Genomic DNA, 27624 nt, shown 5'->3' on the forward strand with positions numbered 1-27624 from the left:
TCGTTCGTTTACGTACGGCTCTTCGCTCGCGAGCGTGACATTGATAATGGGTTTCAGCGCACCGCACACCGCCAAAGGTACGTGGTGGCCGCGCGGTGCGATCGTGTGTTGGTTCTAGCGGGCCACACAACAGTCCCATTGGCATCGATAGCGGAACACACATGCGTACCAGTGGCGGCGAAGCACGGCAGTGGAAGAAGAAGAAGACGAGGTGTCACTTCGATTCGTAAAAAACATGAAGTGCAGTTCGTGTATTGGCGGCGGCCGTCGCAGTCTATCAAGTAGCGACCATGAATCCGCTTCACCAGTGACCGACGGATTGACAACAGCTGATCGGGAGTACCTGGCCTCACACACCATGGCCGCAAGCGGTTCGGAGCGACGGGATCTTCTGGGTGCGTCGTACCGAGTGGACTCACCGTCGGCCAACAACGGTCCGGAGGATAGCGGCGCCACATTGAGGGAACACGATACGGATGACTATCGGCCACCGTCGATAACGATAGAGGAGCTCGATGATGACGTCTTTGAGGACTGCGGCGAAGACCAGCAGCGGATGATGGCGATGAAGCGCAAAGAAGAGCAGGAAGAATCGGTGCTGATGGATCCCCAAACCGTCGGCTACGCCCACCTTCTGCTACCGCCGTCCCTGCGCGCCCCTCTCGAGGTTATACGCGAGGAAGAGTTGAGCGATTGTAGTGATAGTGAATTTTCCCACCGTCCACCCACCACAACCGACGTAGATTCCACGGTGAAGCGTGATGATCCACCGCCCACGGATATGCCGGATGGGGGAGGTACGGCCCGTGGTGACGCTGTTGCGCACGGTTTGGCCAAGTTCAGTCCAGCGAAGGTACTGCGCGAGATTCTGCGCTACCGGCGGCGGCGTCACAGCGGCAGCAATCGAAAGCATCCGAGCGCCCCTTTCCTACATCGTCAGGAGCAGCGCCAGGAGCAGACGACGTGTGTGCTGGTGGGCGCGAAGGAGGCCGACATTGCGCCGCAGGAATACCGAAGCGTTTGCACGACGGAAACGGTGAACTGCGAGATGTTGGAGGTGGAAGTTATCAACATCGGATCCAACTCGAGCAGTCTGGACGATCTTAGCGATGTGGAGCACGCGGACACAGTAGTGGAGCAGGTGGACGAGGAGCAGGTATATGAGAAATTAGAATTGGAAGACGAGCACACAACGACCACTTCCGTGCATGAGAACCGGGGCGAGCAGCAAACGCCCAGCGTGTCCGATGATCCGACGGCCGACGAGCAATTGGACGACCACCCGTCGAAACAATCACCGAGCGAGAGTATTACGACGCAAATCATCCCGGACTCGCAGGACGTAGAGATTCACCCAACTTCTTATGAAGGTGTTGCGTCCTCCGATCCACCCCTACGGTTGGATAACACCCACAACAGTTCTCCTGCTGGTGATCGCGACCTGCATCAAACAGAGAAAAATGATGATGAGAACGCAGGTCCAAAGAGCGTTGTTCTTCAAGTAGTTCAGGCCGGCTTCGATGGTTCATCTAGCAGCTCCGATGGCATTCAACAGTTTGTGGCGCCTGCGCATCCTGCCACATCGTCTAGTGTTAGTAGCCAAATATCCAAAGCTGACGATGACGATGACGATGATGGTGATGATCCTGCTGCTGATGCTTCTGATCATCAAGAGCGTAAAAGTACGGAGAGAACCGGTGACACACATGAGAACATACCGAATGAGAACGGTCGATCTCCGTCGACCCCGGCAGCTGACGACACTACTGGCGACGCGCTGCTCGACATTAGTAGTAGCTCGGGAGTAGTGCCGGTCGATCGTGATCGTGATCGTGCTTCGGTCGTCGGTGTTGATGACGATGAAAGTGTCCAAACCAAAGCGTCGCTAAATCCATCCTCATCCTCATCCCCATCCCCATCTCCTCCATCGGAGATCGATCGTGCCACGCTTATCGGTGTCGGAAGCCGCGTGAATCATTGCGTGCAGAACGGGAAAGGACCACCGCTGCCTCCACTCCGGACAGCCACCATCATGTCCATTGAAGCCGACGACGAGTCGGTTAGTGCAGTAACTGTGGTTAAAAAAGGGCACCGCCCTCCTCCACCTCTGCCACCAGTGCCAGCGCCCCGGGTGGCGGCCATACCATTGCCTCCGCCACCATCGGTAGACGAGGAGGCCACCACCAGCGGCAGCAGCGTGACTCATTCGGGTCGGTCCCAGCCGCCAGTGGGTGACGCCGGGGAAGGAAAAGACCAGGAGGAAAAGTCCGTCGGTTCCGTAGCACCGCCTCCACCGCCGCTACCGAGCGCCTACCTCGTTCCGCTAACGGTCGAAGCGCTCTCGGTGGGTGCGTCGTCGCCTCAAAATGGTCAAATTCATAGTGGCGATCATTCTAGTCAAACTGATCATGCAGATGCTGATCAGAATAGTGCGCAAGATAGTGTCGATGCAGTAGCAGCGGCGGACCCGAGCAGTCCCGCAACGGCCGAAGCAGTGCACACGGAAGAGTTCAAAGATGATCAAAGTGTTTTGTTGAAGTACATGCAAGAGGACAGTGTCTCCGGTAGTTCGAACCGAAGCGAAACAATAAAGTCCTCCGACGGTGGTGATATTTTTGAGGATTTCAAACAACGTCAGCGCACAACAGGCCAGCCAACCGACAGCTACTCCTCCGATCCGGGCGAGAGCAAGGAAGGCCATGGACCAAAAATAGAACCGTCTAGTGGCAGCCGTCGTCGCGGTGGACAGTACTTGTGCGATGGTTTCGAGCCGGCTGTCGTAAGGCGACCAAGGCAAGTTTCTCGATCGAACGATCCCGTCCCAGCGGATACTACTGCTGCTGTTGCTGCTACTGCTGGTATGGGCGTAATACCGGGACCGGTGGAACCGAATCGATTGGCCAATACGAAGGGATCCTCTGGCGGGAACCAGGACAGCTCATCGCCCGAGCACAAGGCGGCCCTGGTTGCCGATTTGCGCACCGAAATCAGTCGCCTCAAAGACGCCGAACTGCAGGAAGAGTTCCTTAAGCTGGAGCTAGAGACGGCCAAGTACGAGCGCGAGTTGCAGCTAATCACGGTTCCCAAGAGAGATCCGAAGGTGGCCAATGGAGTAGGTGGAAGCGGATCGGCGCACGACAATCGAACGTATTTTGTTTCGAAACAGCAGGATTTTGTGGTCGAACGTTCGCCCAACAATGGTGCGCCGTTCGGTTCATCCAGGATGACCGGTGGTGGTAGGCAGAGAGGGCATGTTCCCGCCCCACCGCCCGTCGCAGATGCCAAAGGTGGTACGGCGGAAAATGAGCAACTCTACAACGAGTGGCAGCAGAAAATGGAACAACGCGAGGAACGTCGCGTGCAGCGAATTATTACCACGGAGCAATCGTTTTCCCAACAGCAACAGCAACAGGATGCTGTGTCCGGTGCCATCCAAGCTCCTGGTGGACCTACTCCGCCTCCACCACCACCACCCACCACCGATGCGGATGAGGAAATCTTCACAAAGAAAGTCAAAGATCGTGTCCGCGATCTGATGGCCTCGCAGGCCGCTGCGGCAGAGGAGGCGCGAGCCAGACAGCGAGGTAGGGTCGTTTCCAGTGCACCTTCCACACCGACCGCCCGGCGGAAGCACATCGAGGAGGAGTTCCGCGAGTTTAGGGAAATTCGTCAACGGGAGACGGCCGTCGTGAGTGCCGCCTTGGCCGCGGAAAGTGCCAAAGAGAACGCGAGGCAGCTTGTCGAAGCCGGTGAGTCCGCAGATCCGCTTGATGGAACTAACCATTCGCCAGGCTGGACGTCCCTTCTGGCGACGTTGGGGGTGGGGATGGTTGTGTGGGGTGCCGTGCGACTCGTGAAGTTCTCCTTCCGGAACTAGTGCGGATCGTTGAAGGTGGAGTGTGGATTGTTCCATTATTGTTTTGCATTTCCATGTTCATCCACTCATCTGCTGGAATCGTCCCGCGATCGTTAATCTAACATTGTGGCGTCCTGCGCATCCTTACTATTTTTATGTGTTTACTCTTGGGCCATTTATTTATGTTGAAACTGTAGGTTTACTCATTGGTTAATGGGCGCATTAAATGTAGTAGTTATTTTATCCAACATACAGTTCACACCATACCAAAAAGTACTTCCCCCCAAGTGAGATTATTTATCTAAAAAAAAAAACTGTGTATTATATGAACAAATGAACAAATAAAGATCAAAACAAAAGCATAACACGCATTTATGCCAATTAAGAAACACACCCAAGTGTCCAAAATTTACCCCTAAAGTCCTTTTAAGTGTTTGTCGTTTCGTTCGTTTTCACCTTCTACAAGTTATATCTTGCTTTATATTATCTCACGATCTTCGATCTGCCAGTGAACCATTATGCACCATCGAAAATCCCTCTGGCAACGTCGTACAAGAAAGTTCCCGGGTTGCAACGGCCGACCCCTGCTGCTCCGGCACCGAAAGGAACCGCCGTTACCATCAACAGTAACGATCAAACCATAACCAGCAGCATCAACGAGGCCCAAAGCGCTGGCGAAGAAGAAATCAAAGTAAACGTTGCGGCACTGATCGCCACGCACCAGGAAAAGCAGCAGCTTCAACAGGTGGTTCCGGTTGCGTCAGGACAGCCGCCGAAGGTTGCTCCGAGCAGATCGAATACAGATGGCCGGCCCACTGAACAGCTGCCGATTCAGGATGAGTGCACTTCCGAGCCAACCGTTAGCGTCAGTGACAAATGTCAACAGTTCGAGCAGCGTATTCGTCGGAACTCGGAAACGGGAAAGGTGATCGACAGCAGCATCGCGCCCACCGTCAGCCGGAAGCCGACCACCAGTGCCTCGGGCCATCAACAACCGCAAGGACGTGCCGGTACGACCATTGGTAGCTATGGAGACTCAGTGGAGTGTTGTGATACCAAGCGGAGAGGCTTCTGCTCCGAGGCTGATCTGCTGCATGAAATCGATCACGCACTAGTGCTTGCTAAAGACTTCCTCTTTTCACGCGGTATGTTCCATGTGCTGTCTCCGATTCTCGCCCCCCCGCCCCTTTGACATCGCTGCCTGCGCCCCACTGTTCCAGCGTGCCTTTTGTGTGTATATGTTTTTCGCTTCTCGTCAACTTATAACAACGCTTTACTGTGTCCGTTTGCCTGCATCCGACCCTTTTTTGCGTGACCGTTCCATATAACCGACGATTTTGAAAGAAGTTTGAGAAAGAAAACCTTCCTTCTAACATGAACATAACGCTTTCCCTCCAAAGCTGGAGAACTTGATTCATCTTATCGAAACCCTTTTCCCGTATCCCAAATGTTCTTCACAACAGCGGTGTGCACATATTATACTTGATGTAACAATTTAACTTAAAAATCTCGTCAATGTAAATGTTTAACAATTACCCGTTTGACAAAATAGCCAAAAGTTCCAAACAGTTGATAGTTATTTTATCGGTTCTTTGGTTTACAGTAATACCCTTATTAGACGATTCGATATTCGACTGGAATTTGTATGTCAAGGTTACTTTTTTCTCTGTTGTTTGCAACAGATTTTGTTCGTTACTCTAGGATGAGCATTACGCTAAATTCAAACATGCAAATGAACAAATAACTGAAAAACTTCCCATTTTGTGGAACTTTGCGTTATTACACGACCGGACATCACTTTTATGCCAAACGCCTTGCCAAAGCCTACTTTGATAGTAAAAGTCTAGGCAAAGATGGCAGATAAAATCCTCGTTTACTAAGGATATAAAAAACTGAGTAGTTATGTTTTTGAAATTTCAGTTACTTTGTCAAGCCGATAGTGCATTACTTTCGAAAATTCTTTAAATTTAATAATATCTAACATCAAGAAGCTCCAGTAGCGTTTGAAGTAAACATTTCAGAATTCTTTTCCATTCGCAAATGTAGCTCATCTAAGATGCATTTAGTGTATCACTTAATAAACCAACCAAATGCAATTACAATCCGCTTATTTTGCTAACTAACACTGCACCTTTGCGGTTCCGTTTATATTTATATATCGATCCGCTTGATCCAATTCACAACACCATTCCTCTCCCCATTCTCCTCCCCCCCACCCCAACCCGATGGGCGCAGGGTCGATGGATTGCGAAAATCCACCACCGTGAATCATCATTAGAGATGAAAAGTGACGTGAAAGCGTCACAGCAGGGAAAATGAAAATGAGCAGAGCGCGGCGGAGGCGCAGAACGTCTAGAAGGAACCGAAGCCAAAGTCCAACCCTCCAACCTGCCAAAAAGCGGGGGGTTGGGAGAGGCCATGTTTCAACGATCGGATGTGGGTTTTCTTCTGGGGAGGGCAAAAAGGAAAAAGGGTAAATTCGGTGCTGAGCGTACGAATCAGACACTTGTTATTCGTTTTTCCTGCACGCCGTCCGCAACACAGTCATCGCCGCGCCGTCATTGTGACCATTTTTGAACTTCCCCCACACTTGTGTGCGTGTGGCGCGTGATGGATGAGGGATGTTTACTTAAATTTGCATCGATTTTCCACCGCACCCCGGTGGAAGGAGTTTCCCAGCGAGAGCGCGAGAAAAAGAGAACTTGAATCATGATCGTCATCATCGTCATCGACGCGCGATCGAACGGTGAATATCGGCACACCTACACATGCCCACGAACCGCTGGGGGACATCCGCTCGCGTGGACATTCGTGGTCGGAAAACCGGCCATTATTTTTAGCCCTTGATCGCCAAATATACACACCACCCCCGATGCCGAAGCGCGCCGTGCGGTAAACGGTAAACAAGTCCTACGCCACACACGCATCGATCCAGCCTTCTTTTGCCCGATCAAAAGGTAGTTTTTCCGCACCCACAAATTTCCTCCCTTGGTTCTTGGTCTGCTTCTTGGCTTGCGTCCCAAAAGACAAACAACCCACGGGGTGGAAAAAAGATCGGTGTGGTCCATCATCATCAGTGGTCACTAGTGCGCATGGTTGATGCTCACCAAGGCAGACATCAGCACACACACACACGCGGGGATAACTCGCGGAAAAATGTATCTCAAATCGAGAGAAAAATGCGCCCGACCGATCGAGCACGCCGTCAGTTCTTCGCGCGGTGGCAAACAAACAGAGTCGTCGTCGTCGAGTGTGCGCGCGGATTTTGTGTTGTCCAACTTGCGGGGGTTTCTCTAGTTTTCCCAAGCGGGGCAAAATTCGGCGGGGTCAGTTTGCGTGGGAGAACCGACTTTTCCGTTTGGTCCGCTGGCTCCTGGATCCTCGAGTAAAAACCCGTGCGTGGTTGCTGCCGTGCGACTCGTGCGTCAAAGTCCCGGCCGGATCGGATCGCTACGGTGCGCTGTGTGGTTATGGTGCGGAAAATTGTCACGGTTTCGCGAAAGCCGTAACGCAGTCGAGCCGTGTCGGAGGCGTGACAGATTTCGACGACGCTGAGAGTTCGCTTTGGCTTAGCCAAAATATTGCACAGGAGTATTACCAAGTGTTCGAAAACGGACACTACGACTAAGAGACGCCCGTTCTGAGAATTGACGCGTAACGGGCGTTGCGTTTGCTGGTGCACTGAATGTAATCTATCCCCTGCATAAGTCTTTCGGAAGGGGAGACGGCAGTGGGGTCTAGGGTTCAAAACATCCGAAGCGAATTAGAATTCCCGCGCGGACACAAACCGAGTGGCGAGGAGTACCGCTTACGCCCCCAAAAACGAACGCAGCCACACGTCGGAAGAATATGGGTCAGGGTTAGTAGTCGAGTTTTCGAGTTGCGCCGCTCTACCTTACTCGCTCGCCCTAGTTCGCTCTCATTTCCCTTCATCCAACCATAAGATTCTTCTAATTCTAGCCCGGTTCGCTGATTCGAGACGATCAACTCGAGCGAACTGCCCTCACAACAACAAGATCGTGCCGGGCATATTCCTTGCTTTTGGTGAATTTGGTCATGGTGGCGGGAAAATGAGACACATAAACCTTACATGAGTTGTAAGCCCTCAGCTTTGGTTCGCTAAGCGCACAAATAGCCGTCCATTGGGCAGATATTAGAAGTCTGATGTGTGACTTTCTTCTCTGTATAAGCATAGCGAACCTCAACTTCATTTGCAAAACACTCAAGAAAATTCCTTGACATTGCTATACATTTACCGTGCATGTTGTGTGATCGTGTATTCGTGTGTCGAGACAATTAGTAATCGGTTAGTTGTGATTATGGATATGCTTCCAGATACTGGTACTACGTTGAAACTTGGGCCGAAATATAAGGCCAAATCCTCCGGCCCCGGTAAGTTTCACCTCCCTTCCCAAACAGATTTTTTTCTTTTGCATTATCGTTTCTGTTTTTCTAATCATTTAAATGTAAAATAAAGAATCAGACTTTGAAGTTCCTTGAGTCAACAGTAGATTCTCGTGAGATCATAGGCTTAAATCTCTACTGATTTATGTAAAAAAGAACGTAAAGGAACTGTTCTTGACATAGTTTTTGAGCAGCTCATGGTCAAAAATTCTATTTTGAATGGTTTATACTTGTACACAATTTCTTTGTTTGTAATACAATTCATTTACTGCAGTTCTTTTGAAATAGTTACGTTCAAAAATAAACTGTTTTGTTCAACGGCATCGAAACTATCGCTACTAGTTTCCTAAGTTGTATTTTTATTTCAAAAATGGTTAACACGTGCTTCTCGTGACACTATCCAAAACGCAAGAGAGTGCTAGGATACCGGAGAAACTTAACCTAGCCTGCTGTGTTGGTAAAAAATTGCACTCTTGAAACGCAGTCAAGAAAGGCCTACTCGAATCTACTCGTTACACTATTCAAACCTGCCGTTCCGTTCGGAACACAAACTGTCCGTTCGCAATCTCACTAATGAATGCCGAACGTATTTCGTTTATTTTAAGCCTTATTTGATATACTTAAAAACTTCAACTCAAACTCTTCCTGAAAAAATAATCAGTCTTCATTCATATGAAAGTGTAACGAAGAATAAATGTTTTACTCAATCCACGATGTAACATTATCGCCCACGGACAAAAACTATCTTTATCAGTCCATCAGTGAAAGGTATACAACGCATCCCATTAGAAACGTTCATCGGAAGCACATTTTCCTGCGAGCAGCAGATCATCGATCAATCACTCCGCAAACGGAACCGATCGTAATCTACTGGGTGACGTTTCGGAGATGATTAGTTCATCGCGCTTTTCTCGTGCCTAATGATGTAATTTACAGTCTCGATCGCTCGAATTCCGACCGCCACTGGTGGTGTTTACAAATGGAAATGGAAAGCGAAAAACAAACCACCCAAACCCGGCTCTGGGGCGTCTCTGTTTGCCCTGGCACCAACTGCGGCGACCAAATGGCAGAAAACCGAGGCCAGATGTTTCCAACTGCCGTCACCCGCGTTTGTTGACGGACGGCCAATTTTTGGCCTCAAGCTAGTTTTCCTTTCTCTATGTAGCGGAGTATGAGTAATGGATCAAGTTCATCAAAAAAGGGTTCGTGTAGCGAGGATGCTGTTGCCAATTTCCGTTGCACTGTGATGTTGGTGTGTTTACCTTTGATTTTTTTTTTGTTGGATCCGTGAGGATCTACAAACACTGTATGCAAAGTGAATGCAATGTTTCGTTTTACATCCGCTCGGAAACATTCCGAACTGTGTTGATGCTTCCTATGTTTCGTCTATTTGTCTTCCATTTCGAAAAAAAACTGCCTCCCGTTTTTCCCCCGTTCATCGTGCGAACCGAACACATCATTTTTATGATTTATTTTCGTTCCGTTACCCGAAATCCCGAAAGAAAACACGGCCCCGGCAGAAGGGGTGTAAGAACCAGTAGTATCCATTTTACGACCACGAAGACCAGAACAAGTGGTGATCCTACTACTCGAGTTCATTCATGAAAATCGAAACCCTCGAACCGAGTACCAACGAGATGCATGGCATCTTCAAAAGAAAACGGAAGATGATCCTCTTAAGATGTCTCGAAGATGTGTAACAATGAAAACATCAATACCCGACCCGTCATCACACATAATGAAACATAATTTTCTAAAAATACGTCACATCTAGTAAATTGCAAAGCAAAGCAAAGCCAAACTTCTAGGTTGGAAGCCTTTACTTTCTCTCTTTCCTGCTACTCCTTTTGCTCAAGTCGAAAGCGTCAGCACGACGTGAGGCACGACATCTTCGGAAGTCGTGGGAGCACGTGGTTGAGAGAGCGAAAGATGACGAGTTTATAAATAAATGCGATGCTCTAACTGTACGGCTCTAATTTTGTAATGTCCACACAGAGGCTAGGAGAACAGAAGGCGCGGAAGGAAAACGTAAACCCACATCCACACCCTCATATCCCCTCCCCCGCCCTACCGCATTCACACGGGAGTAAGTCAACTATCGCCATGTTTTGTGGTTTTGCTTGAAACCCCGATCCACCGAACGTGGGAGGATGCGGAGACATTTGAATGGCAGTGGGCCAAAACGACCGACGACCAATCAGTCCGTCTGACTGTCGGCGTTTGTGAAAAATGTATCCTTCCTGATTGATTTCGATTGAAATGACATAATAGTTGAAGGGCTCCATATAAAAGGATCTACACAACGGTTTAAACGAACAGAGTGAAGGAATATAAAATTTCGAAGTAATTAAAACTTTAAGATACAATTGGCAATTATATCGCATTTTCCTGAAATGGAAATAGATTTACGAACAGTATAAACGAATCAAAAACTGTAATATGATTTAAAAAAAAAAGAAGAAAATATCGCATTTATGTTGTGAAACGATTTGATAATTAGAAAAAACAAACTATAAGCAAACGCATGTCCCAATTATTGTCCTTTCCCATCCGCACTTTCCACGTGTATCCGTGCAATGTACCAAAATGTGTGTTTTGGAAATTACTCTTACATCATATTAAACTGCACACATTACACAATTTAAAACCACAATCAACTTTTAATCGTTTTAATGCTAGTTGATCCGTTAGCTGCTGGTTGCTTCTGCTTGCCGCGATTATGGTGAATCTATTTTTAGGCCATTACGCCAAGATCACGCAATTTCACTGAACAACCAGTAGAGGCCACAGTAATAAGCACCAGCGGGCAGAAAAAAGCTGCTATCATATTTTATCTTGTTATTAAACAGCTCGCTCCAGTGCGCTCGCTCGAGTGTGGAATTTCCCGTTTTTTTCCACAAAACCCAACATTACACACACGGCACAAACGCACGGTTGTGCGCAAAGGTTTTTCTTTTGGCGACGAGACACGAGAAAAACCACATCAAACTGTTTCCCAGCGGCTTGTTGGCTCGGGAAAACAATATTCGATTATCGCTTAAACCACCGCGACCACATGTTGTACTAAATCATGCATTTTTTTTTTGCAGACCCTGAATTTTAACTTACCGACAATACCATTACTGTACCGTTGAATGTGTGCGTGCCTTTTTTTCCTTTTCTCCTTGTTCCTTGTTGTCCTTGGATTATGTTTTCTCAGTAGATGGAATTATTTATAGCCAAACAAAACACACTAACCGTCCGATGCCGGCATTTGCTTTCCTCCCACCCCCCACAGGCGTTTGGTCACCCTTCAACCGTTCCACCGAGATTCTCACGAAGGAAGAACTCGCCGAGCGGTCCACGGCGTCCGCGAAGGGCAGATCGACCGAAATACAGCAACCCGTCTGGACACCCCGTAGCGCCCCGCCATCGCCAGCGTCCGAGCGTCGCGAGTTCCGCCCGATCGGCTTCGAATCTCCCACCCCGACCCGACGAGTGACGACCCCGTCGCCGGCGACGACTTCCGCTACGGTAGCCGCACCCTGGACGCAACCCGGTTACAATCCGCCGCTCACCGTTCCGAAGGCTGCTCCACTCCAGACGTCCGCCTCGAATCCGACGATCGGAGGAGGGACACCACATCGTTCGACTACAACGACAGCTCCCACCCCTCCTCCACCGGTTGGCCAACAGTATCAAGTCCGGTTTGCGCCGCAGCCAAGATCCAACTCACAGGAACCGACGATCAACTCTCTACTCAAGTCGAAAGGTAGGTACTTGGGAGGGGTAGGCAATGGTATCGGGGGGAACTGGGATACACTCGAAACTCACCAGCCTCAAATCAGCAAACGGTGTGCAATATCACGTTCATTCTTCCCACCAAGCACCAGATTTAATTCACTGTTCCACGAATGTTCTTATGTCACTTGGCCACCAAAAGTTTTCTCACTCCGTTATGTCAACAAATACAAGATTTCGGAACGCGGAAAAGATAGATGAGTTTATCATTTGATTTTCCAAAAACCAGATATCAAAAGATTAAAAATACATAGTACACACTCAGATAGAATTGCGGAACGATCACACTAACCCACATTAACCACAAACATTCCCAACATAGATGGTAAAACGGCGTCGGTAGGAGTGGCCGAGTCTGGCGAGCGCCTACAGAAAGGCGCCTCCACCACTTTGTCCACCAGTGCCAACAGATCGGCCTCCTCTTCGACAACAACGACGTCGACGACGACCACGACCTATCAACAGCAAGGCAACTCCATTGGTAGGTCGGAATATCACATAGAGTATCCTAAAGATGGGAGAATTGAAGACATCCACAATCTCTTGGAACCCTCTCAACAGATCAACCAGACTCGGGTTTGGAGGCGACACAACACCAACACAAAATGCAGCAAATGGCGCATCAAAAAGTTGACGGAATCGGGCCGATCACGAGGGAGGGAATGCCGCTAACGTTACGATCTGTAAGTAGTGTCAGGTCTAGCGTACTAATACAGTGGATAATGTTTACTAACTTGCGATCACCATATCTCTTCTACAGGAAGTCGATGAAGGGAACCGGGACAAATGGTACAAGCAAATGTACCATACGCTACACAAAGCACATGATGATGGTAAATTCCGCTTTTCCATACATAAAAACTCTTCCCCAAAACGAATACACACAGTACAAACTATCGCCAGCTCTCTGTTCCCCAAAATATTATGATCCCTCAAACCCTGTTTTCTGTTTTCTCCTTCTTTCCATTTCAGACGATTATGTTACCGTTCGATACAAAACGCGTAGAGGTGATAATAATTTCATATACCTAGCTGCTTCTGCTGCCCTGCGCTTCTATTTTTCTCCTCCATCAAGTCCACTTGTTATGATAACCTAACCCGATCAAGGCTAAGCCGCGCTCCGTTTCGAAATCAAAAACCTCACTAGCACAATCATTAGGCTTTGAAGGCTTCCGTTTTGTTCTATCTGCTGATAGGCAGACGCGTCTCACTTATCGTTCAACTTCAACCGTTCTGATATCGTATCAGTAGAGCCGATGACACTACGAGAAAGGGCGCTCTTAGACTTCTTAGCAGCACCACACAAACCAACACCGAACACACACACTTTTTCGATGCAAGATTGTCTTTCTGGTTGCACGTGTGGCAGTTCGCTTTTGCAGTGCGCTCAAGAAAGTCCACGTCTCATTTCACTCACTTTGCGTATCGATTATGTTCGCAGGATACCCTTACAAATCGAGTGGATACCAATCGGAACCGGAACCGAACTACGACTCCGACTACACGATCAAGTACAGCACGCTCGATCGCAGGAGGACTCCACTGGACTTGAGTCCCGCAAGTTACAGCAAGTGAGTAAGCGAGTATAAGATCTGCAAGTTTGTAACTAGTCGAATAACCGCGAGCTTCACCAATGGTATGCAGGTTCAACACTTTGCAGTCCAATCCGAGCCCACCACAACACTTCCATCAGCCGACGGCCAAGTCCGGGCTTACGTCGTACCGGAACCAGCCGGGAAGGATAGAGAACTACACCCCAGGACGGTCGTCGATTTCGGACAAGGAGTCAAAGGAGGTAACGAAAAGTCCTTGCGAAAGGAAGGATTCGCTCGCTCGCTATCGCCATAACTCGACAGTTTCTCAGACCGCGCGATCTTACGAGCTTCTGTACAAAGCGGCGATCTTCATTCCTGATATTCACATTCGATACTTTTTTCCAAACGATCGACGGTTTTAACCGAACCGCCCCCAGAAGGATCAGAGAAATATTGACTGAGAACAACACCAAAAACCCTATTTCCAATGTGCATCTTTCTTCTAATCTGCTCTTTTCATTTCACGATCGACACCCTTTCCCACGTTACCCACCCTATGTGTCTCTGTGTGTGACCACTTTGGCAAAATGCAATCCCGAAACACGAAAAACCAAACAACAACTATAAACACACACTTAGTGGTGGGATGAAGTAATGGATATTTTCAACGGGGTACGGACCGTTCCATTTTCACGTACTTGTTTTAATTACTACGTTTTTGTTGTCACACACTCACCGGCTTCTAGTAGACCGATTGGGTTAATGTTGAAGTGCACCACAAAACGGGAGAGTGTGTTTAACTAACCTGATCAGATCAATAAATGCTAGACATGCACTTGCTTCTGAAATCACTAACTATATACAAATAATACTTCAACTAAAATTGTAAGAAACCAATGTGGCTAGTCTTTTCGTTTAATGTGTGGTATGTGTGAGTAAACTTTACGCTTTTCACCCAAAACGTGCTATACAGAAGATGTAAATATGTTTAACACTGCAAATCGTTCGATTTACACAGTTTGTGCTGTATCGTTAACAATCACATTTTTAACCTTAAAACCAAACCTCCAGCTCAGGTGTAGCAATCGGCCAAACATTTCGACTGTTGGCAATGGTATCTGTAGGAGGAATTGCTAAACCATTATTGGCGAATGTAGAACATAACAACTAGAGCTTTATTGTTTTTCTAGATACTGTGAAGATCGGCTAAGATGTAGAAAATCTAATGAAATGCTCTTGGGAATCTTTTCACAGCAACTCGAACATCAAAAATTAACCACTAGCAAAACGTACACCGAAGGAAATCTATCCAGGTAAGTGGTTGGGAAAAGTGTTTCCAACCCATTCATAAAATAACCTCCCGATTCTTGGTGCATATTCCAGGGCACTCAAGGAACAAGGGTACGAGAGTGACTCGACGCTAGTGTTTCGCAAGCGGGAACCGCCAGCCAGTGCCGCCTTAAGTCCGGTGGAGCAGAAGCAGTACTACAAAACGATGCAGGCCGGTGGCGAAATTCCGCTCCAGGGTTTCCGCAAGCCGGCCCCGGAAAAACCGAAAGGTAGGTAGCCAACAGTTCGCATCTAACCCAGACCCCTAACACTTTCTTCGCCTTTCCGATTCATTCAATCCATCACTTCTCGCGTGCAAATAACGGTGAAAGCAAACTATGCTCCTTTTCTTTGGGAATCTCTTCTTTTCACGAACTAATCCATCGATCTACTTACTTGGGAAATTCTTCAAGGCTCTTTCGTATCCTTTTTGGGTAAATACTGGTAAAGGATGGGACAGTTGGGACATCTCGACGGTTAACGGCCGTTTGCTGTACAGAAAAACTATGCACTTCTCAGAAATATGGAATTAACCAAGCATAATGGTGAATAGCAGCGAGGTATCACAGGTATTTTGGTGAAGGTTCTTAATAATGGACGCACTTTCTTACTAGCAGCCTCTCTTCAACGCAAAGTATTACTATTAGCCTTGTTTTTGCGGAACGGAAACAAATATCTCACGAGTGAAAACTTCACAAGACGGCGTGTGTGTTTTAGGCACGAACTGTTCTCCAACTCCACCCTGACAAACCCTCGATCACCTTGATCTGCAGTGTTCAGCAATGTGTGTGCGCCCTAGCAAGCATCGCGTGTGTGAGTGAAAATTGCACCACAACCCATCCGAGAAGAATCCTGTTTCACGCGTTTCATCCATTGGGGCGTTGCCTTTGCCCTGGACGGGCACATCCCTTTTTCCACCCATTTTCCAAGCAGATCGCGCCGAGGAATCGTTCGACGTGAAGGTGGAAATTAGCGAAGAGTCCAGCACGAATCCGTTCCTGCCAAGAGGAGGTGGAGGAGGTGGGGAGGGAATCACGTGCTATCCGATCACCAGCATCAGCCGTCCGCTGGATATGTTCGGACCGTTCCCGAAGGAAACGCGAACCTTCGTGCCGCCGGTTCCGCCGAGTCGCAAGTCTTCGCGCAGCAATTCGACGCTCAAGATCATGTCGCAGGTGAAAACGAACACGTACGATCGGCGCACCGTCCTCGAGCGGACGACAAGCCACGGGCAGAGTCCCAAGTTTCGCTCGAAGTCTGCTGGACCTACGCCGTTCTTTGTCACCAGCACCTCGATGATGAAGGAGGAGAAAAACCAGGAGAACAGCACGCGAATGGCGTCGAAGCGGTTTGCTTCGTACCGGGTGAGCTCGACCAGTCCCACGGGAGGAGGAGGAGGTGGAGGAGGGTCGCAGGGTCACCAGCGGAAGGCCAGCCCGAGCCCGGTGGCGTTTGGTCGTGGCATCTCGAAGGAGCGCACGTTTGCCGAAGAGAAGAAGCGCATCGAGGAGAAGCTGCCCAAGGTGGTGTCCGTGTCGACGAGCATCCTGCGCAACCCGGAGCTCAAGTCACCGAATGAGGTGAAGAAAGCGTTGCGTAGCTCCTACCTACCGATCGTCGGTAGTCCAGGGACAACGATGGAAAGATCGACGCTGAGGCGATTCCCCTCGAACGCAACGTTTCGCAGCGCATCGAGCGTGTACTCGTCGAGCAAGAGTCTCAACAGTCGCGTCATGTCCCCAGCGACACCGGGTGGCCACAGGAAGGAGGAGAAACCTTACAAGGTGACCATAGCGTCATCTAAAGGATCATCAGTGTCGCCCAAGGATCATCAGGGACTGATGAAAAAGTCGCACACAAGGAAACCAAGCCACGCGGATCGCCGACCGACTGTCACCATCAAGTCCAGCTTCCAGAAGGCCTCCAAGGCGTTCGGTCTTAAAACGAAAACGCCCTCAACGCAAAGTCTCGCACGCACCAGCTCGACATATTCGATCGATTCGACCAACTCGAACAAGCGCAAGTCGCGTATCTGTTACATTCCGATCACCACCGAGAAGAACGTCGCTAACAGAGCTCCACCACGTCAGCGAATGTTTGCGGGAAGTCTCGACCGAGGCCTGAAGTCCCTACGGCGTATCTCCGGGTCACCGGCGACGGTTCAGGAGGAATGTTACAGCGAGCGTATCGTTCGACAGCAGGCGGCGGGTACAGGCAACGTACGCACCGATACGTTTTTCCAGAACCTGTTCCTCAAAGGTTCATCTGCGCCCGGACCTGCGGAGACATCGGACCAAGGAAGTGTGCTTCAGAAGGCACGCCAATGGAACAGCCTTTCGTGTCGCTCCGAGCCAACGCTGAAGCAGCCGAACTACTATCTTTCCCAGGCACGGCCCGTCACGTCATCAAAGTTTAAAAGTTTGGACCGACGGGAAGGTTCTCATCAGCACACCCCGATGGTCCGTTCGTTCGAATGTCGACCCGGTGGGGAGGTGGTCGAACAGGTGAACCGTTTCGAGTCGCTGGTAAAACTGACCGACGAGGATGAATACGATGACGAGGGCCATCAGCAGTTTGGTTATGTACGTGGAAGACGTATGAAGATCGACTACAGCTTTCACGAGCGTAGCCGCAGCGAACCGACGACGACCACCACGATGACGACCAAGAGCACCGTCATCCAGGAGGAGCTGATCAGCACCAACTCCCCGCGCACAATCGTCGGACGGCGATGCGAGGTGACACAACAGCGCACCTCACGCTCACCCTCCTGCCGGCGCATCCAATATCTCAAGGGAAAGGAGGGACAGGTGAAGCGGATCATACGCGCTCGCAGTCTCAGCAGCCACAAGGCGGACCAACGTCCACCGAGGGATGCCCTCGTCCGAAGTCACTCGCTGAACCTCAACCACGAGCCGGTCGTGTCGCGCAATCGCTTTCGCGATCTAAACACCTTCTACAACAGTCTCGAGAGGCTCGGGCAGCTTGAGCGGGTAACTTCATCCTCTTCTGCTGGTGATTTACGCCCGGTGAGACGAACGCGCGACGAGGAGATCATCGACTTCGATCTCTGGAAGCGTGTGCGGGATCACGAGAAGGCCGAACGGGAGCTCAATCAGCTGAAGCACCGGCTGAAGCTGGATCAGCGTGAAAAGGACCTGTTTTTCTTGCCCCGCGATCCAGACGAGGTGCGCTGGCGGAGCGACCTGGACACGGGCCTGAGGAACCGCGAAAAGTCGGTCGACGATCTGAAATGCCTGCTGAGCCAGCAGACGCTCCACTTCGAGGATGTGAAGCTGCGCGAGCTCGAGGTTCGCAAGGACCACTACAAACCGCTCTGGCGCGGTTCCTCCGTGATCGACGTTGCCTCGCAGCTGGAGGAGAAGTACTCGAGCGAATCGGCGAGCGAAAAACGCACCAACGAGCCGCAATCGCTGGACATCATCAGCAGCAACTTGCTCAGCACGCTGTCCTCGGAGCAGATGCGCAAGCTGAAAAGTCAGCTGAGTGAAATTTACAGCGGAAGCAGCACCGGGCAGAAGAAGCAGCCAGCGGTGACCCAGCAGCGGGTTGTGGCGCACGAGGAGGAGTACATCATCAACGTTCCGGAGCGGGTCAGCCGGCTTGAGTCGTTGCTGAAGGTTCGCAGCAACTCGGTGCTTACATCGGATCAAGTTAACCCGGCTCAGCTCCGGTGTCAGATGAAGAAACCGGACCTCAATGCTGATGGCGGTAAGAAGGCGACGGTAGTGGCAAGCCTACAGAAAACCTTCGAAGAACGATCGTCGGTGGTCCAAGGGAAGGAACTGGATCGCGCCACTCTTTCGCGCACACTTTGCCAGGAACTGAAGGATAAGATACTGGAGAAGCATCACACTCTGCCCTCGGTTGGGAAGAAGAAGCGGGACGCCCGACCATCGATCCTTCCGGCAGCGACAAGCGCGGTCGAAGATCGTCGTTTTCTTTCCCTCGAGAGCGGCATGAAGAAGCTGGAGAGAGAACCCCCAGCGAGCGAAAAGAAGAAGGTCGAAAAGGAGGTTCGCAAGGAGCGACCTCATTCGTACTGCGACACGGAGAGTATCTCGTCGGAAACTTCCAACAAAACGGTAATCTTCCGTAGCGGCCAGCTGCAGGAGCAGTCGGGCGAAGCGGTCGTGGCGGCCGAGGACATCCGAAGCAAGATCAAATACTTTGAGGAAAGGCACACCACCGACGATACGCCGACGGTAACGATCTATCACGCGCGGGATGATTCTTCCCCGTCTGAGGACGAGGTACAACAGGATGAGTCCAGGAAGGAGGGTCCCCGGCACGGCTCGTCGGTAACGCTGTCCCAGTCCTTTACCGATCTGAAGGATCTCTTCGGCGAGAAACGGTCGGTGTCCTGCTCGGTGTACAGTGCCGGTCCACCGCCAAGAAGCGTCTCGCCGAAACACTTTACGTTTCGTTCGCGTAGCTCCACGCCCGACTATGCCACCTGTATTCAGACGGGTGAAGTGCGGAAGATCAAGGACAAGTTTGAGAGCCTCGATGGAAGTATGCTGCGTCCAGTGGGAACCTACCGGGACGATACGCCGATGAACACATCCGGTGGCGATCGTCAATATCAGAGCGACTCGGAGCTCAACCGGTTCGGGGAATCCGAACAAAGCAAGACGACCGGTGGTACGATCGTGCGAGGTCACGAAGCGGGTGATGTATCTCGCATGACGCATAAGTACGAGGTACAAGCGGCCGGTCGGCGCAAGTCGCGCAAGGACCGCGTGACCTCACCTATCCCGAAGAATCCTTTCCGCAAAGACGACCGCTACATGCCACACATCAACGTGATCAGCAAGACGGCCTCTCTGAAGCAGGAAATCAAACCGACCAGGGTGCCCGCTTCGAAGACGGTACTCCTTCAGTCGACCCAGCTCCAGGACGTCGGACCCGAGCGGCAGAAGAAGAACCAGAGCCGCCGCAGCGCATCATCCGGCAGCGAGGAGTTTGAGAAGCTGAAAAGTAAGTTTGAAACGGGTTCCGGTGCTGCCGGCGGTGGCGGCGGTGGCGGCGGGTCCGAGGCGAACCTATCGCTGCTCGGCAAGATGTACACCTCGGTGCCGGACGTCCGCGAGCTGAAGGACATCCCCGGCTACCTGTCCGGCTCCTGGATCGCCCACCAGTTCCCCAAACCAACCGACAATGCACGCTCGCTTACCGCACCCGAACAGTCCCCGCCGGGCAAGCAGATCGTCCGCAAGGGATCGCGTCCGGCCAGTCCTAATCAGCACCATACCCACCAACAACACCACCAACACCATCCCTCGCTTCGGTCCCATTCCTCCTCACCGCCTCGTCAGCCCCGGGACGCTAAGACTCACAGCCGAAGTAGCAGCGATGCCACGGCGAGCTTCCTCCGGCAGTTCTATTCCAACGGCCACGTCGACGGCGACGACGACGATGAAATGCTGCTGAAGCAGAAACAGGCTCGCACCAAAGGGGAACGGTTCGTGTCCAACCAGCAGCTCGAAGCCGAAGCCCTCTGGCGAAAGATCCAGCTCATGACGAGCAGCAGAAGCACCAACAACGACATCGGATTGGGAGATACCGCCGCCGGCAAGCCGACCGTTACATTTGAAGGTTCCTCATACATTTGCCCACTGCCATTTTTTACTTACACAATTATTCGGAACATTGATTTTGTTCACGCGAACACAAAGTCTGTTTGTTGGAGTATCTCATATAAGTCAATCGAACCCGAGTCACGTGTTCTAAATGAACAAGCATTACTCTAGTTACCAGTAAGGAGAGGGAGGGAAGGGAAAGAAATCAAGCGATTCTATCCTCAATTCTATCAAACCTTCTAGCCTGTGCTTCACGATCATTCATCGACCAACCAAGTTTTCTCTCATTTCATATCTCATTGTACATCCTCTTCCAAATGCGACTTATTTGCGAACTAACCAGGCTTCATCCGATAGCTAACGCTAAGAGTAAATGGCCATGCATCCCTACACCTCTTCTGAGGAATGGTTGACTCCTTCTTAACTTCTTGAGGAGAAACTTCATTCTCCCTTCGAAACTGACACCGAAACCAACATGTACCCAACGTTATGTGTTTACGTGTTCCCTTGCGACGACTGTATCTCAATCTCTGGCTCTCGTCTGGTATCTCGCATCCCCAATCTAGAACCGCACATCCAGTTCCCATCGCCCCCCATGAAAGGAGCACAAGCACCACCAACACCACCACCACCACCACAACCCCTAACATCATCACCGTTCGGCGCAGGTGAGTCATCCGTCCGTGTGTCATCCCCGCCATTGTTTTTTTTGGCACAGGCCATCAAACCTCCATCCCCCTGAAACTCCTCACTGGTGGTCTGAGATCTATCCTCGCGAAACGTAAACAAAACAATGCAGCGACGCCTCCTTTTCAATCGATCAATGATTTGGCGTCAACTTTTCCGTTTCCATATTGTTGACTGCGTGAACGAAAACAAAGTCTCCAACGAAGCGCGGATCGGAGGGCAAAAGCTATAAAAGACATTGACAACCGAACCGATTACCCTTCCCCCGCCGTCATGCACATTTCTTGCACCGCAACCTCTCGCCCCACCTCCCGTCTCTAGATTCGCTCCGAAATAGATGCCCTTGTCTCCTTCCCGATGTCCACCAGTCGTCTCTCGCCTCACACCCTCCTGTGGTCGGTGGAGTAATTGGTGAAAGTTAGAAGGGCTGCCTAGCAGTGAAAGTTGTGCACCGACGACAACAGCTGATTCGCAACACCTTTGTCTGGGTGCCCGTGGAGGAGCAGCTCAAAGAAACTGTGACGTGTGATCGACTTTTGTCACTGTGAATCATGGCACACTTGATTTGATTACCCAAGCAAGACTGGTACAATTTTATGGCAGGTTGAAGAATGGCCGCCAAAACACGTGCTTCGCAGTCAGACCTTTGCCAATAGAAAATTGCCATGTAGAACGCATCCTCATCATAACGATGCAGGTTACCCCCTGTACGATAAACGCACAAGTTCGGGAGGGCGATCGTGTCAAACGAATGATGCAAAGATAACACACACTGAGGGTAAATGGAAGAAAGGCGCAAACCGCCTAGCATTATAACCATCAACCGCATGTTGGTTGATCGTGGCTCCATGGGGCATCAACGGGAAAGAGTAAAAAACCACCACGACCCGCCGAATGCTCACACACCGAGCGACCAATTACAAATGCGATGGGAGGAAGGTTTCCGGACCGGCGGTAGAGGGGGCACCAGTTGGGCCTTACCCAAGAGGCGGTGTGAGGCGCCAACACAACTCTCACACAGGTGGCGCACTCGAAAGAGGTTCGCACTTCGTTCAGTTTCGTTCAGACGCGCTAAGGGCGCACTTCGAAAGAGAGTGTGTGTGATTCAGGGCAGATTCTTTGTTGTTTGGCATATCCCGTGTGTGTTGGGCGAATATGTTCACAGGTTCGTTGCTGCATCACCGTTTCATTTCATATCTCATAGTTAGCTTGACGCATATTTAAATCGGAACCGTTCGGTGGTTTCTACAAAATCCCACTCGCAAAAGTGCCGGTTTGTTTTGCTCCATTTGAAAACGTGCGCTTTTGAGGCAACAGTTCGGCACTACCGGTGGTAATGCAAACGCCTCTAAAAGAGTATACAATGTAGAGTAGTAGAGAAACATCGTCTTCGGTAGATATTCTCACTATCGGTATCGTAACCAACGGCATATTGTATGGTTCGCACCATCCATCGTGTGTTATGTTTCCCGGGTGACGTAAAGCGACCACCATCGACTAAACAAGTTGCGCCAGCTTTTTTTTCCAACCCACCACACGTGAATGGGCTGAATTTCGAACCGATCCGAGGTGCCCTTTCTGAAGCGGAACGTCTTCGCCTTTGCCAGATTGAGCTCTGACGAGAGCTGGTGTGAAGTTTGATTCCACAAATTAGACGGATCACTGGTCAAGCGGTCCGTAGTGGCATTTGATCACATTATTCATCCTTCATCGTGCATTGATCGGTTCAGCAAAGTGTCTTCGTTCTGAAACTGTTAGTGTTCCCCATTGCTGCCTGCCCCATCACCAATCATCATCTCGTGTTGTGGATAATTGTTACGTGCTGGTACTTACAGCGACCAGTAGAACAGACACTCGTGGCTGAAGTGTGAAGGGAGCACTGGAATCAGAGAAAAGAAACGAAATAGTGAATTAGTTTCCCCATCGCACATCAATTCATCTCATAATAGATCAACACCGACACCTCTCGTGGGAATATAAAGGGTCACACGGATGCGCATAACGTTTACTATCAAAAGTACCCTACCTCGGAGTCGGGAAAGGCGGGGTAAGTGTCCCTTTTAGACCTCGAGATGGCGCCAATCGAAATTAGTCAGCTTAGTATTTTTTTGGATTTGTTTTGATTTGTCCTATGGCTCGGCCTTACCTTCATAATATTCGGGATATCTCGAGGGATGTTTGACAGACGATGGGTACGAGAGAACAAAGGAAATCTGTAGACGTCAAAGATCTGCACAGATTAATATGTAACGTTTAAATCCAGCTTAAGGAAGCTTCACACAGAAACAGCTTACTTGGAATTAATTTTCGGTTTTAAACACGATTGACATTGAAAGTGATGGAAACGAAATGGTTGGTCGGCCCGTTGGAGAACAAACATGAAGGATGTCCACTGGTAAGGCCAAGCCAGACGACGAACGGACACACAGATTGTTCACCTTTACGCTACAGTAGAAACCATTGCACCGCGTGAGCGATTCTCGGCCCAAAACCAGCCAAAACTGTACCACGGAGCTCCACAGGTCCACCAATGGGCTTCCAAAAGCGCCTGCGAGTTGGTTGGAAGGTTGGGGAGCATATATAAATGGATATATATATATATGTACCGTTCGCGCACGCTGCAGATAAACAGCATCGAAGCACGGGCGGCCACAAAAATGGGGAAGAGTAAAAGCAACACTTAAACCATTAGGCAACGATATGCCTTTCATAAAATAGCGTTATGAGCATTGCGTTTCTGATTGCGCTTCCCACCGGGTAACAGGTTGTGCGCGCCCCTCGTTACCGGCCACCATGTGCCAGCGACGGACGCCAGTGGCCAGTGGAGCCTAAACGTTTGGAAAAGCTCCAACCCCTCGGAGGGGCGGCCCCCGGGGAGGTTTTTATTTTCACCAGCCCTGTTTGCATATCCGGACGGAAGAGATTTGCCTCCCCGTTGGGTGAAACAATGACTTTAGTGGAGGTTAATTACATTACACTCTTCACTCCGGGTCCGCTCCGGTTCGCGTGTGGTCATTTTCTCACAGCAAACGCGATCGTTGCGATCACGTCGCACGTTTAACTTCTCCCGTCCCATTCCCGGTGCAGACGCTCGAGGGCACGGCGTTTGCGGGAAGGAAAGTTGATAAACAAGGGCTGGACATCGACAACGGATAATGGTCATCAAGGTACAAAAGAAAATCAAATAGGGGAGGGAAACAACGGATACATCTCGCCAAACACCCCAATGGGCTCCAATCGCTTCGCCACCTCATGTGGGGAATGATATGTTGCAACAACTTGCAAGCCATTCCCCGGTCTTCGATCACAAACCGCAAGGCAGGGGGTATTAATCAGCATTAATTTCTTCCACGCGTAAGTGGGGAACCGGCGAGTGAAAGTGTTGGAAATCAAAACTCGTCGAACACGCCGGGTGTAAGCTTGGTTCCTGTTTCCTTCCTCCCTGCAATGCCAGGGAGAGATGCCATAACCGAGGGTCCACACAAGTGATCATACACCAGTGGCAAGTTATTTACGGTGCAATCCAATCGACGGCTCATCCAGCATGTTTTTCTTGAGGAATATTTTGCCCGGTTGTTTTTGGCATGTGAAAACTTTGCTCGAAAGAAGGGAGAAAGGAAAATAGTTACGGTGCTTTATTCTGCGCATGTTTGGAAGGGCGTGCGTGTGTCATCGGCCCGCTCGCACCTTACCTTCCTTGCACTCCCATCAACCGGTTGCTGTTAAACACGTTCGACTTACGCGTCGATCCCGTTTTTCCAAGTACAGAGTCTCCGAGACGGTACATCGAAAGCGATGTCAACATCCACTACAAGACGCCGATTCGGTTCGAGTACAAAGAGCCCATACCGGACGATGAACTCGCCTACCGGCAGGCGGAGCATATGCGCCGCGTGTACCAGGAGGAGCGGCGCCGGAAGTACATCAACGAGCTCGAGGACATGCACTCGCGGCGCCACACGGACAACATACCGCCATCGCAGAAGTCACCGATCCCGCTGAATCGCTACGATGACTTTGCGGCCGACCTGTCGCCCAAACCGCAGCACGTCCTCAAGCAACCGAAGACGATCGCACGGGCACTGTACAACTTCCAGGGGCAGAGCATCAGGTGTGTGTCTGTGTTTGGTTAACCCTTTTTTCCCCAAAAAGGCTTGCACAACTAACCAGCACTGAGTTTTTTTTGCTCCGTAGGGAACTTTCTTTCCGGAAGGGCGACATAATCCACCTCCGACGTCAGATCGACAAGAATTGGTACGAAGGCGAACATAATGCAAACGTTGGCCTGCTTCCAGCAAACTACATCGAGGTGAGAGAGTTAGTGGGTCGAACGTGTAAAGGGTTCCTTATCCTCCTTATCCTCCCCATCATTTGCTTCCTGCAGATTCTCAACCGAGACAACGTCAACGTCAAACCACTGCCCAAGAAGCCGGTTCGCGAGGGAAAGGCCCGGGCGAAGTTTAACTTTACCGCACAAACGGGTGTCGAGCTGTCGCTGTTGAAGGGCGAGCTGGTCACCCTCACGAGACGGGTGGACGACAACTGGTTCGAGGGTAAGATCGGCAGCAAGAAGGGCATCTTTCCGGTATCGTATGTAGAGGTGAGTTGGTAGCACGCGGGCCAATTTGGGGAACCCTGAAATATTAAAATTTTATTTTTCCTTTGCATTCAGATACTGACCGATATAAATGGCGAAGAGAGCTACGACATTGAGCCCATCGTTCACAGACCACAATCCGCGCACGGCGTCACCAGCCAACCTACGCACACACTCACCACGCATTACGGTGCGTCGCACACCAATGGACGCGTTTCGCCGGGCATCCTGCGGGAAACGAAAACGGTGCAGAAAACGGAAGTCCTGCACGTCGATACCTCCAATGAGCCGATCTCGTAGGTCCTTCCATGGGCTCCCATTCGGTGCACGGATTTTTCTCACTCTTCACCTCTTTTTTTTCTCGCAGCTACCGAGCGCTATACAACTACAAGCCACAAAATTCCGACGAGCTGGAGCTGCTCGAAGGGGACGTCGTGTATGTGCTGGAAAAGTGCGACGATGGCTGGTACGTCGGCACCTCGGCTCGCACCGGCTGCTTCGGAACGTTCCCCGGAAACTACGTGAGCAAAATGTAGGAGCCCAGCCACGCGGACCAAAACGGAACTACTACCAACCCATACAAGGCCCACTAGAAAGAGCGCCGAACCTGCGTCGCGTCGCCGTTTCGAAAACAATCAGACTGCAAAAGGTCAACAGGCACAGAAAAGTTTGGTTTTGGCGACTATAGGTACACCGTTTTGACCGACGGAAGGCAGCAGCGCACCTTGCCAACAGTAACAGTAGATATTTGTGCAGCAGCAAAGAGTAATACCAAAAAAGAGAAATTAACCTAATCAAAGTAGTTCTTGTGCTAGTCATAGTGGTATCTGCCGGTCGTATTGCAAACCCGACAACCGTGAACGATACAGCAAGTGTATCGCGAATGCGCGTACGAAGACCCTTAAACGCCGGAACGTACAACAGGCTGGCTAACCCTGTATGTTCCCCGCGCGTAGCCAAGCTTACCTAAGATGCAACTAGTAGGTACCTCCCGGGCCGGTAGAGATTACGTAATCACAATCTTTTAGTAGAACAGATGTGCCTTCATTGCAAGCAAATACGAATCTATTTTCGAGGAAACGATGAAAGGGAAAAGGGTTTTTTTTCTTGAAAAGATTTCTCAAACAAGAAAGTACAAGGAACACGCTTGCCTCACAGAAAACACAGTCAGTTGGATAGCAGCATTATGGTAGGTGGGAGGAGTTTTAAAAAATTCGTAGGTCGTTCGAATCGTATTTCCTATTTCATCCCCGGTAATATGCACAAAGTGGAATTTTTGTTTTGTGTGAACACTGACACTAACATTTACACCTACAAAAACACATGGTTATGCTGCAGCAACATACATTGATGCGAAGCTCGAGCATACAAATCTCATCCCGGACGATCACTCAGAAAGATCAGTCGATCCTCCTCCGATTTATGTTTCCATCAATTGAAACCAACATGTGGCAAATCTGAAAGTTACCGTTCGTTAAAACAGGTTAAATTCAGGCCATCCTTACGAACACCTTTGTTCTTATTCTTGTTACAATGTGGGGGCGGAAGATCTGATAAAAACAGTGTTTATTTCAGTACTCACTCTCTTTATAGCTCCATTACACACAGTTGAATCAATAACATCTAACCTATGGAGTAGTTTGAAATGCATATTTTAACCTTCATCTCTGTTCGTTTGCCACAAACGTGGAGATGGAAACTGAACGAAGTAATATTATCGATAACTTGTGAAAGGACCTACAACCCAATACTAAATTCAATACGACACTTAACATTACATACATATATACTCATAGAGCAACAACTGCAGAACGTTTTACTGACACGTGAATT

The 27624-nt window shown here is 50.0% G+C and overlaps 1 protein-coding gene across 1 annotated transcript; it reads left to right on the forward strand.

The window, feature by feature from the left end:
- Positions 1-235: 235 nt before the first annotated feature.
- LOC131294805 (uncharacterized) lies at positions 236-26327 on the forward strand. Its single transcript, XM_058322850.1, has 20 exons — positions 236-523; positions 584-1595; positions 1755-3749; positions 4366-5001; positions 11538-12011; positions 12363-12521; positions 12602-12723; positions 12801-12873; positions 13013-13048; positions 13482-13611; positions 13685-13835; positions 14215-14247; positions 14830-14888; positions 14959-15134; positions 15838-20523; positions 24963-25305; positions 25389-25503; positions 25579-25794; positions 25867-26087; positions 26159-26327. The coding sequence occupies exons 1-20, from the start codon at positions 236-238 to the stop codon at positions 26325-26327; spliced, it is 11094 nt and encodes a 3697-aa protein (XP_058178833.1).
- The last annotated feature ends 1297 nt before the right edge of the window (positions 26328-27624 follow it).

Source organism: Anopheles ziemanni, chromosome 2 (assembly GCF_943734765.1).
Source record: "Anopheles ziemanni chromosome 2, idAnoZiCoDA_A2_x.2, whole genome shotgun sequence".
Classification (NCBI taxonomy): domain Eukaryota; kingdom Metazoa; phylum Arthropoda; class Insecta; order Diptera; family Culicidae; genus Anopheles; species Anopheles ziemanni.